This window comes from Astyanax mexicanus, chromosome 18, assembly GCF_023375975.1.
Source record: "Astyanax mexicanus isolate ESR-SI-001 chromosome 18, AstMex3_surface, whole genome shotgun sequence".
Taxonomy (NCBI): Eukaryota; Metazoa; Chordata; class Actinopteri; order Characiformes; family Acestrorhamphidae; genus Astyanax; species Astyanax mexicanus.
In genome coordinates this window covers 40,903,893-40,917,086 of record NC_064425.1, presented here as the reverse complement: position 1 = coordinate 40,917,086, position 13,194 = coordinate 40,903,893, and the positions used below count along the sequence as shown (strand labels likewise).

The window sequence follows — 13,194 nt, the reverse complement described above, 5'->3', positions numbered from 1 at the left end:
CCGCCTCACACAGCCGCGCAGACACTCCGCACGCGGGGAAAAGACAGTGTGCGGTGCGGGGCTTCGGGCTGCTCGCTGGGGCTGCATGGAGAGGAGCGTTAGAGCCGCGTTTTCCTTTCTTTTCTGACGTCTTTTAAAGGTGTATGGAGTATAGCGGGTAGTGTGACAGCCCGGGGACGCCATCCAGCACGGTAAGTGATAGGGCTGTGTCTCATTACTTATGTATTTCTGGGTAATGTAGGCAACATTAAACTAGTTAAATTAGTGTTTTACTGCGTTATGGGTCTAATTGTGACTCATTTAAGTCATTCAGCTTTAATTTTAGACTTTTTTGAGTTAGATTTGAGGGTAAAAAGAGAGTAAAACTGTGTAAAATCTGTATTTAAAGTGTTAAAATAGTTCTGAGTCAAATGTAATAATTAACAGCAGTGTTGGAATGAGGTGTGTTGTTTCCGGTGTGATATAACACTCCTTGGAGTGAGTTCAACAGTGTATTTTCTTAATATGACAAATTGGCTTCATTTTCTCCACATTTTAATCAAACTCTCCGTTCCACCTTAAATGGTTCAGCAGTTACATTGGGGCGCCTGAGGCGGAACGGAGAGTTTAAGGTGGAACGGAGAATTCCACGTCCTGGGAATATGAGGCTGAACTGATGCACTGTGTAAACACATTAAATATAACACTCTAGATATTAATTAAACCCTTTATTGATCAACATAATCTTACAAATAAATACAGTCAGATATAAATGAAATATTTTAAAATATGTAATATACAGTAATATAACTTACACTTTCCACAGAGAGCAATATAAACATAGTAACAGTATATAGTTAATATTTATTAACTAGTGGTGTCAATCGATTAAAAAAGAAATCTGATTAATCATAACAAAATTCTGTGATTAACAGCGATTAATCACACTTATTCCTCTTATAGTTCTTATAGTTTTTTATATATTTAAATGCAAATAAAAGAATGAATGTAAAAAAATTAAAATGCAATTATATTTATATTTATATAAAGTATAGTGGTGTTAATTAAAATCCTAGTATACACTTGCAAGTTTGAGGGGAGATAAAGACAACGTGGGGCGCTGAAATAAAGCATGCATGATAAATTGGATAGAGGAAACCTTTTTTTACTTTATTATAAACATCTCGGCTTGGTTGTACGGATTTCTGAATTAGAACTTAAATTGCTGAGTATAAAAGAGCATTTTCACACCTGTACTTGGTTCTATGGTCCAGATAAGTTGATAAATCTGTTTAACTGGAGCATTTCTTCCTCTGTTTTGTTTAGTTTTACACAAGCATAAACCTAAATGCACCAACATGTGCACCAATAAACCATACTAGCACATTCTCTCCTCTGATTGGTCAGAGCTGTCTGGTGTGGGATCAGGAAAGTAAATATAATGAGAAGATTCTGTGTTCCAGCTCGTATATCTGTGCAGTGTGAAGCTGCTTTAATACAGAACGTGTTTTCAATGGGACGTGCAGTGCAGATGTAGTAAATGGAGTGTCATGACTGCAAGCAGTGAGCGCTGCACATGCCGCGCTCTTAGAGTGTAAACAGCACGGAGCAGCAGAAACAGTGTTTGTTCATAGCAGTAAATTATCTAGCTAATATATCAGATTAAACTGTGCTTTATCAGCAGTTTAGCTCAATTAAAAAGAAGTATATTTGTTAGCTGGGTCAGATCGAGACCAGACCAGGTTCTTCTTGTAGCAGTCCAGGTTTCGTTTTGGCAATGGTGACTAACATAAGTAGCAGGCAGTTTGTTGAAATGATTATCCAGCTTCTCTCAGTCCAATGTCTTAAAATCTTAAGTGCTTTATAAAGGCATGGCTAGCAGGCAACCATCTCTCATCAAGAGGTAAACTACTCAAAAGTCCTTTTTATAGGGTAGGGAGGGAAGCCCTTTTACTCACTCTTGTGGCAATCCAGTGTATATATATTGCTTTTCTTACTGTCTGGAGTCTGAAACCTGCAGTGGTGTAGTAGTAAGAGTGGTGTCTCAAAGGCAACATTACCACTGTGATCCTGTTTTTCACACCAGCATGCTCAGCTTCATGCTGGATCTTCTCCACTGGGATACACTGCAGCCTCTGAAGATCTATTGAACCTACAGGATATAGCAGATCACAGTATACCCAGTACGGGAGGGCGATATGGTCCTAACTAATATGACAAAAAATGACAAAACACTGATTAAAACATTTATTTAAAGAATACACTACTGCATCAAGATGACAATAAAAATGTTCTATTGCATACAATTTCTAACAGAAGTCAATGATGCAGAGTGTCATGATACTAATAATGCAATAATAATGCAAAAATATTGATATATCCTGTATTAAAGTAAAATAAATTATAATGGACAGATATAATCTGTCTCTAGTAGATATATAATGGGATATGAGAACAGTGTGCACACCCTAGTACACAGCAATATCCTTAGCGACTGGCAGACTCAAGTTTTGTAATATGTCTTAATGATTGCCATCTGTAGGTGATTTTCTGCTTTTCCTGTACAAGAGTTTGTCCAATAGAGTAAATACAAAATGCAGAGTTATTCTACAACTGAGAAAACATGATGCCTGGTTAGGTGTCCCATGAAATTAAGATATAATGTGGTACTCTATAGGTGCCCTCACAATGAAATAAAGTGTATTTAAAGGTGTAGAAAAAAATACATTGATGTTAATGATGGCACAAAGTGTAAAAAGCTTATTCACATGCATCTATTCCATTCATTCATGTTTTCAGTTTCAGACACACAGTTGGTGCTCTTTGTTTTTTAACCCTGTCCTTCTAACAGCCTGAAACCACCCCTGTCCCCAGAGTCCAGTCTCTCTCATCGGACTTCTTTGGGCCCAGTTAGACAGGAAGTCAGCAGTGTGTGCAATAGTTCAGCACTGTGGTTGTGTAAAGTGATTGTGTAGATTAGTGTATTGCAGGGCTGTGTAGGTACTTATTAAACACTGCTGGTTATAATGCAGTACAGTTTTCAGTAATGGAACACTAAATGTTAATTGGACACTATGTAGTGTCTAACTGAAATACAGTACTATAGCTGTTAATCAAAAAACGTATAACATGATAGGTAGCTGAAACATTCGTCTGAATACTGAACATGGTTTTTGGCAGATCTTCAGTCATTTCGCCACGTTTATTTAATACTGCAGTAATTAGCTTAATATATTTTTATCTTGCTTTTCAAAGATAAAGCAGTCCCAAATTACAAATATTGCAAAATATTTATGGAGCTCCATTTTTTTAACAGTTCAGCAGACACACCAACAAAGCTGTTTATTGTCTCGTATTAATTATTCTGTCTTTTCGTTTATTTGTCTGAGAAGTGTTTTTTGGAATTGTCTGGCAGTCATACAGTGCTATAACAAAGGCTGTAAGATAAATGTATACTTACTGGGTGCACTATAGTTCACTATATTAGGCACGGGCTAAGCTTTTGTTCTTAATGGCTTTGCCTTACATTACTTTTATTTTTATACTTTAAGTAGTTTTGAAACCAGTACTTTTACACTTTTATTTAAATAGTAAAACACTTGATCTGTACTTCTACCTGAGTAATAAATGTGAATACTTTCCACACTTTCGGCGAGAAATTAGTCTACTAAGATCCACAGTGTTTCCTGAACCTGCTGGCTGAAAGGGGTACATGTAAGGGGTGCTCCTGGAGGCGAAAGTATGACATGAGAACTAGAGTTTGTGCTAAGCTAATGGCTAACACTAGTCGGCTGCTGATCTCAGCAAGCTTGCTCTCAAATAGATGCTATTTGACAACACAGCACAATTTTAGAGACTGTTGGGAAATTTTAACTTAAACTTAAAATTTCAGCTTCCCAGTTGTTACTGATCTGTTTTTCGCATTTTAACATCAGCAGAACTGTTTTAATGTATGGCTGTTTAGGGCTATTTCAGACTTGGAAGAGTTGCAGTCAGTATATATGTGTTTAAGAGACATAAGGAAGCAAAGCTATGCACTTTGTGCATGTACATTGTTTCATATTGGTTGTCAAATTCAGTGAAATTGCCACCAATAAATTCATTTCATAAATCTATTCATAATTCCTGGTATTTGCTTATTTTGGAGTATTTTACCTTCTTCAGCAACACAAATGGCGTGAAGTATTGTAGAGAATTGTCATTCAATATATTGAGTATTCCAGAATTGCAGTATTGTGATATCACTGTTATCGTGTGCAACTTAACTTTTAATAATATTTTTCTGCTGAACATTGTAGTGTTCATTGGCATGTAACCTTGAAGGACTGTGGCAACATCCTGGCAAACCTCTTATGCTTCTCTTCATGTTTTGCAATAAAGGCATGCAGGCACATGTAGTGTGAGATGCCTACTGAAGGTTACTTAAAGGAAACTCTGTTTTTTTAGGTGTATGACTGCCTAAAACCAAGATTACAATGTTAACTAGGGCTGGGACAGTTAATCGAAAAAGATCAAAGACAGTATTCAGAACCATTATCTGTATGTATCTTTCTCTTATAAACTTTTTTGTTGTTCTTTGTTTTTGTTGCAGAGATGTTCACACTTACAGAAGTCGCCTCACTTAATGACGTCCAGCCGACCTATCGGATACTGAAGCCATGGTGGGACGTCTTTATGGACTATCTCGGGCTGGTCATGCTGATGTTGGCCATTTTCGCTGGGACTATGCAGATTACCAAAGATCAAGTGGCGTGTCTTCCCTTTCTGGAAGAGAGGTCTAAGATAGAGAGTACAACCCCCTACACTACACATGGCTCAATGTACACTTCCACGTCATCACTGGGCACCGCCCCCTTGGCCACTCAGGATCTTCCTGACAGCGTTGTGCATGAACTGCATCACACTGAACCCACTACTCCAGCTAGAAGCCAAAGTATCATGACCGCAACAGAACCTCAACCCAAGGGCCGCAGAACAAACCTGGACTACCAGCAGTACATTTTCGTCAACCAGATGTGTTACCACGTTGCTTTACCTTGGTATTCCAAGTACTTTCCCTATCTTGTCCTCATACACACCATACTGTTGATGGTGAGCAGCAATTTTTGGTTCAAGTACCCCAAGACCAGCTCAAAGATCGAACACTTTGTGTCCATCCTGGGAAGGTGTTTCGAATCACCTTGGACGACGAAAGCACTTTCTGAAACAGCCTGCGAAGACTCGGAAGAAAGCAAGCAAAGAATCATTGCAGGCCAGACCTCGTCCAAGCAAGTTTCCACTGACAGCCAGGAGGAGGCCACCAGCCCGACGTCACCAATGCTGATAAACACCGAAGTGACGTTTTCTACCGAGAGAATGGTTCCCGAAGGCCAAAGCTTGACCATTTTGGACAAAAAAGATGGCGAGCAAGCGAAGGCTCTTTTCGAGAAGGTGCGAACCTTTCGAGCTCACGTAGAAGACAGCGACTTTATCTATAACCTCTATGTGGCGCAAACATCTGTCAAAGCACTAAAGCTCATCTTCATCCTGTGCTATACATCCACTTTCACCAGCGAGATCAAATTCAAACACGTTTGCAAGCCAGAGATCGAACACCTAACTGGATACGATGAATTCTTCTGCACTCACAACATGGCATTCATGTTAAGGAAGCTACTCTTCACCTTCATGGCGATCATCAGCCTTTACGGACTAGTGTGCATGTATGCTCTTTTCTGGCTGTTTCGGCGACCACTCAAGGAGTACTCTTTTGAAAAAGTGCGTGAGGAAAGCAGCTTTAGCGATATACCTGACGTCAAGAATGACTTCGCCTTTCTCCTGCATATGGTCGACCAGTACGACCAGTTGCACTCCAAACGATTTGGTGTTTTCCTGTCTGAGGTCAGCGAGAACAAACTGCGGGAAATTAGCCTCAATCACGAATGGACGTTCGAGAAACTTCGGCAGCACGTGACTTCCAACAATCAGGACAAACAGGAGCTGCATCTGTTCATGCTGCCTGGACTCCCCAATGCTGTGTTTGACATCACTGAGCTTGAAATCCTCAAGTTAGAGCTTATCCCCGAGGTCAGAATCTCAGCCAAGATTTCCCAAATGATAAATCTGCAGGAACTGCACTTATATCACTCTCCTGCAAAGGTCGAGCACACGGCTTTCACCTTCCTTCGAGATCACCTGAAGTGCCTTCACGTAAAGTTTACAGATGTCGCCGAAATCCCTCCGTGGCTATATCTCTTGAGGAGCCTCAGGGAACTGTACCTTGTCGGCGGTCTAAGCTCAGAGCACAACAAAATGATTGGCTTGGAATCCCTCAAGGAATTGAGACACCTGAAGATGTTATACCTCAAGAGCAATCTCAACAAAATTCCGACAAACCTTGCGGAACTCTCGCCACATCTCGTCAAACTGGTGGTGCACAATGACGGGACTAAAGTGGTGGTTCTCAACAGTCTTAAGAAGATGGCGAACCTTGTTGAGTTGGAGCTCCATAACTGCGATCTTGAGAGGATCCCCCATGCTATTTTCAGCTTGATTAATCTTCAAGAGCTGGATCTCAAATCCAACAGCATTCGGACCATCGAAGAGATCATCAGCTTTCAGCACCTGAAGAGACTCACCTGCCTGAAGCTTTGGCACAACAGGATTATCGCTATTCCCCAATCTATAAGCCATGTGAAGAACATCGAGATCCTTCACCTCTCCTACAATAAACTGGAAACCCTTCCAGCGGCCCTCTTCTACCTCCCCAAACTCAGGCACCTGGATCTTAGCCACAATTCCATTTCGTTGATTCCAAATGAGGTTGGACTTCTCCAGAGCCTGCAGTACTTTGATATAACAGACAATAAAGTAGAGATTCTTCCCAAACAACTGTTCAGGTGTACCAAATTAAGAGTTCTCTGTCTGGGAAACAACGGCATCACCGTCTTACCAGAGGCTGTTGGGCAATTGACTCAGCTCACCCAGCTTGAGCTAAAAGGGAACTGTCTTGGTCACCTTCCGTTTCAGCTCAGCCAGTGTCAACACCTCAAGAGAAACCTCTTCGTTGTGGAGGAACATCTTTTTGACACTCTTCCGCTTGAGACAAGAGAGAGTATGAGTACAGATAACAATGTTACAATCTGAGCTCCAACTGTTTAGAAACACTGAGCAAACCTTGAGAGGACATTTCATAGAAATGTTTTCCATCTCGTTTTGATGAGTGACTTTAACAGAACACTGTATCACAGCTGTCGTATGAAAACCTTGACACCACGCTGCCTTAAATCACCAGTCGTCCTTCTCGTTTTGTGGACATTTGTGGACATTGTGGTCTGCCAAATGTAATGTAAAAACATTTCATGATGAATGAATAAAGAGGAACGGTCCAGCATTACATTTTGTTACCTGGATTTTATGCTAAAGTTCAGAATGATTTGTGCCCCTCTTAAAGTTTCCGTTGTGGAGATCAAATTTTTTCATGGCCCTGATGATACAGACATATCATTGACAATGTTAATTTCTGTGATAAATTAAAGTGAAAGTACCACATTTCTGTGTATAATAACTTATTGAATAGTGTGGTCAGTCAGCTGGTTGTAGACTGAGAATTAAAATCAACACCAAAGGACCTTACCCTGCGTTCACACTGGTTCACTGGCTAATCTAGCAGAGATCACTATCAAGTGTCCTAAATAATTTGCATAAAGTTGAGTTGAGAAAATCTCTACTCAATTTATTTTGTCTTATGTTGTTGTTTGTTGTTAGCTGCTTTCACTAAGCCGTGGCTACAATTTGCGTCCTCTTATAGAAATACTGGTCGCTTGGTGCTCTGTCACCTGCTACTGCAAACACAAGGTTAGATTGGCTATAAGCTGTCAGTGAGGTCAGCAGGTCTGAGGTAGTTCTCTGTAGATACAGACTGAAGTGGGTTATCTGTTTCTCAGCATACTTAATTATCTTCCTTTTAGCATTATCTTCAATGTTCAGGACCCCAGAAGATAGACCACCACAGATCAGATATTCTTTGGGTGGTGCAGTCAGATTCTGACAATAGACCACCAACAGGCTGTTTGTCCTGTGGGCAGCATCCTGTACCGACTGATGCAGGATCTACAGCTACAAGATGGAGCAGCTACAGTAGGTAAGAGTGGAGGACAGCGAGTGATTAAACACAGTGTTTAAAAACTGCAGCAGCACTGCTGCAACTGATCCACTCACTGTACCACCAGCGCAACACACACTAACACCTCATATACCACCACCATGCTAATCAGTGTTAACCACTGCAGTGCTGAGAATAATGACACACCACCAAAATAATAATAATAATAATAATAATAGCTGCTCTGTGGTGGTTTTCTCTCCTGTGGGGTTCTAATTATTAAATAACAGGGTGAAAGAAAGGATAATAATAAAGTATTAAGAGAAACAAATACAGAACTACAGTCTGTCTAGTGCTCCTGGACGATCAGGGTAGTGGAAATCTAGCATAATGAATACTGTAGAAATGGGAATGTTTTAGAGAATGGTGAAATATTGAATAATTTGATGTGTTTTATTGTAGTTCCAGTCTGTGATGGTTTGTGATGTTAATAAATGAACAGGAGCAGAGTGGGCTCTAGGTTTTACTCTCTCAGGCAGGTCGGCTGTGGGTGGGCGGTCTCTGGGCCGGCGGTTGGGGGCGTGTCAATGTTACTGAGGGTGAAACCACAGTGTGTCTCCAGGCCGGCAGCAGGCTGGCAGTTGAGTCTGGCTGATAAGGAGGATATCGGGTACTGGGGAAGACTGGCATCAGATACACACCCTGCCCTGCTGCTCTCGTCATGTAGTGTTAGTGCACTCACTGACCGCACACACTGTCCCAGGCTGTATTTGCCAATATATAATTCATTAATTTATTTACATTTAAATATTCACTTTAGTCTTAATAAAAACAAGTGTGATTAATTGTAATCAATCAAAGAATTCTGTTTTGATTAATCAGATTTTTTTAATTGATTGACACCAATTTATTAGTTTATAATCTAAGTATAATCTAAGTAAGGAGGCACCAAAATATATTTTTTTTCAGCCGAAAATAAGGATAAAAGTTCAATAATGTTTAAACAGCAGGTTATGAATGTATAATGTTTGGCTGAACTGAAACTGTCTAGAGGAGCTTTAAAATAAAATATTGGGCCAAATCCAAATCTGCACAAATTGAAACATTGAAAAATTTCAACAAATTGCAAAGCACAGATTTTTATGTTTTAATTACTGTTGATACTTTTTAATACTTTTTTACATTTAACTTGTTAAGTTACTGTAAAAAAAACCTCTAGAATTCCATAATGTTTAAAAACTTTTTTGGAGATTTTTCTTTTATATATCTCATTAGAAATGCTCCATAATGAAAAGTTTGGGCTGAAACCAAACAAAATTAAATATTCGAAACATTCAAATACGAAATACTGAAAAAAGTTGTTCACAAGGTTTTATTAATTATGGCACTTTTTGATACAAACAAAACACAATATGAATATGGTATAAATATGATGTCATTGTTCAGTATACAGTACTGTACATACCTTTTCATTTGGTGTTTTCCTTTATATATTTCTTTGTATATTTTATTTTCTACATTGTAGATTAATATTAAATACATGAAAACAATTAATGGAATATATGGAATAACGTAGTTAAAAAATAGAGGTTAGTCCTCCACAATAATCCCCTGATCTAAACCTGATTAACTGAGATGGTGATTTTGGGTGATTTGGGACCTCCAGGAACTCCTTCCTTTAAGAAGCTGAGAAAACTATTCCAGGTGACTCTCCCTCATGAAAACACTGAGATCAAAAATACCAAGAGTGTGTGAGATCTGTCCTTAAATATAAATGTGCTTCTTTAGAAGAATCTAAAGTATAAAACATATTCTGGTTTGTTTCACACTTTTCGTTTACTTAATAATTCTGCATGTGGTATTGTAGAGATTTAATAGAGTCATTAATATTAAATGTACAATGTAAAAAATCAAAAGAAGAAAGAAAACACATTGAATGAGAAGAGGTGTGTCCAAACCTTTGACTGATATTTATTTGGTTATTTCACTTTTTTTCAACACTGAAAGTTTCAGCCAAATAATTTCAAAGCAATGCAAGTATTTTAAACTGAACTGCAGTGAATGAGTGTTTGAATTTTAGCTGAACTGAAACTGTGGCGGTTGTGCAGATCTGTAAGAGTTAGCAGATCATTGGCAACCACAGAACAGGAAACATGTCCCGATCTAGCTGCTGCAGGAAGAGCAAGCATTTCCTCCAGTCATAAACTCACCATGATTCACTGCTGCTCACCATGTCCCAACCTGTCCACCGTCCCGCACTCCAGCTGCAGCGGGACGTCCCACTCCCCCAGGGTACGAAGACTGCAGACGTACCTACAAAGATCCCATTGTGCACCTTAATTCAGATTCAGAGACACGCCACAGCACAGCTTTATACCCAGGAGTCTGATTATCACTGTTAAATTGATGTCTGTACCGGTGACAGTGTACAGTGTTTACCAGAGGTGTAATAGTAATAAAGTACAAATACTTTGTTACCTTAGTTAAATAGCAGTAGTGCACTATAGGTCCCTGTGGTGTGGCCTAAGATTTATATTTACTTTTATACTTTAAGTAGTTTTAAAACCAGTACTTTTACTCTTTTACTTGAGTAAAAACCTGAGTTGATATTCCAATTCTACAGAAATATTTTAAATAGGGCTGTCAATGTTAAAGTGCCAAAGCATGCAATTGATTTGGAATTAGTAATGCATAATAATTTTTTAAACACAATTATTTACGCCACAAATGCTGACTCCACCCTCAGCTCAAATTTGAAAAAAAAGCTAAAAAATGGTAGGGGTAGTTTGGGTGGGTCACTGGGTGATGTATGGGTTTAGAGGCAGGGCAGATTGGCTGAGCAGCAGTGTGCCTCTGATAGCGGTGAGATGGTTTGGACGGTATTATTGATTGACTGATCTACATAATGTGATGTGTTTGCATATCCTTGTCTATTTTCAATATATTTATCAATTTCAAAACATCACAGAGAGTAGTCTGCCCCGCCCACCCCTCCCCAGACACGAAGCTAACTCGGGTTGCCAAATTCAGGAGGCTGAATCTAAACAATCTACACAAAAAAGTATTTAATTCCAAGTTATTTTGGCGCATTTCTATTGGTCCTTTCATCATGATCTTCTGATACAATAAAAAAAAAAAAACTACTGTCAGATTCATATGTTGCAATTTGTAATAATATTTTGTCTCTGTAATTGTTTTAGTGCTCTGGTTGTTCTTTGGTGCTCAGGTGTGCTTTAAAAGCAGAACTACTGTCACAGTGCCGCCCCCTGTGGATGGGACCTGGTATTGATCTCTCTGCTCCTCCTACTGCAGAGCTCCACCCAGGCCTTGTACTACACTCCTGGAGCTCAGCCCTGAAGTAATTGCCCTCTTTATAATCACCCCTTTGTTTCAGGTTTGGCTTAGTGAAGCTTTATTGTTGGATGACCTTTTAATCCTTGTTTAACCTTTTAATCCTTGTCTTTTATGCCGTGTTCACATTAGCAGGCTGAAGTGACTTAAATCAGTTTTTTGCTGTTTCATGAAACAGCTTTGTAACCATGCAAAATCAGATCTTTTCAAACCAGATTTGCCTGTGTTCAGACTGCATGTCTGCACTGTTTTTTTTTTGAGTGATCAGATAAGATCTGCAAATTGGGTTGATGTGGCATAAAGGTCAGAATCAGTAGGCCTAGCCCCTGAAGCATTTCTGTCACTCTGAATTGAATGAGGTTGTTTTTCATGTTTTTGAGTTAAAAGAGACATAAAAACTAATTCGAGCGTCCAGAGTGTTCCCACTCAGACACATCTGTACAAATCTGAATATAATCGCAATTCAAACCACCTCCAAATATGTTTTGGATCCAATCTGCAAAAATCTGATTTCATGTGGTTTTTGGCTGTCCAGACTATAATAGATGAGTCTGGATTAGGGCCAGATCCAGGTTGGGGGGGCTCTTGCCCACCCCTGATTTTGTCTTTGCCTCCACCCAAATGCAATGTTAGCAATGGCTATTTATTAAATTGTCTCTAATAACAAAATATGCCTTTTGCTGTGCAGCATAAAGACCTTTCTTTTCCTAATTTCTGATTGCCTTTTTGAGTTATATAAATATAAACACGTATACAGTATACGGGACAATTAAACACCAACTCAACTGTGGCGATTTTTTTTTTTTGCGTAATGTTACTTGCTTGTAGGATTTTTGTTACTTAACTAATTTTATTAGCAGTTAACAAATAGGTACAGTAGATAGGATGTGCTTATTTTATGCATTTTCATAATTTTATCTTTTTCTTCTTCAGAAAAAAAAAGATATTTATATCTGTGAAAGGGGAAATTTCTGATGAAATTCAAATGAAGAATATCCCATTCTTTTTCTTTTTCGTACAAAATTAGTATTATTTTTAGTTTTTCAAAGGATCCACTGTAATATTATAATTGTCTAGGTACTCTATGTACAAGGTTCCTTTTTTCAGCTTTTATTTAAAGCTGCACTGAAGAGTTATCAACAACTCAACATGCCCACCCATTAAATCTTAATAAAGTTGCGCTGGGGATGGATACTTCAACAGGACAACGACCCTAACCACTGCACTTCATGCAGAGGAACAAGTACAACGTTCTGGAATGATCATCTCAGATCATCTCAGTCCCCAGACCTGAATATTATTATAAATCTGTGGTGTGATTTAAAGCAGCTGTTCATGATCAGAAACCTGAATCAAACCTGACTGAACTGGAGATGATTTGTAAAGAAGAATGATCCGAAATATCTTCAACCAGAAGCAAAAACAGACTCTCATTGGAAGCTGAAGGGAGTATTTAGTGGCTGTTATTTCTGCAAATGGAGGAGCTACTTAGTATTGATGTAATTTTTCTGTTGGGGTGCCCAAATTAGTTTTAAGAATTACTGCACACTTTCTATAAATCCTATAAACTTCATTTTACGTTAATCTGCTATATGATATATTTAACTGAAATTGCTGATCTGAACAACCAATGATTTATAAAGGAAAATCATGAAAATTTGGTTGGGGGTGTTGTATTATGATTGACTGACTGACATATTGTGATGTGAAACATCATCCACACCTATAGCACAGTTAAACCTGAGAGAGTGCTGCAGAGGGTGAAATTACCACAATATTTA

At 38.8% G+C, this 13,194-nt stretch overlaps 1 protein-coding gene across 1 annotated transcript; it reads left to right on the top strand.

Moving 5' to 3' along the window:
* Nucleotides 1-7,509, top strand: lrrc8da (leucine rich repeat containing 8 VRAC subunit Da). Its single transcript, XM_007245085.4, has 2 exons — nt 1-191; nt 4,571-7,509. Exon 2 carries the CDS (start codon nt 4,573-4,575, stop codon nt 7,102-7,104), a length of 2,532 nt encoding a protein of 843 aa, XP_007245147.2. The 5' UTR covers nt 1-191; nt 4,571-4,572; the 3' UTR covers nt 7,105-7,509.
* Nucleotides 7,510-13,194: the final 5,685 nt, after the last annotated feature.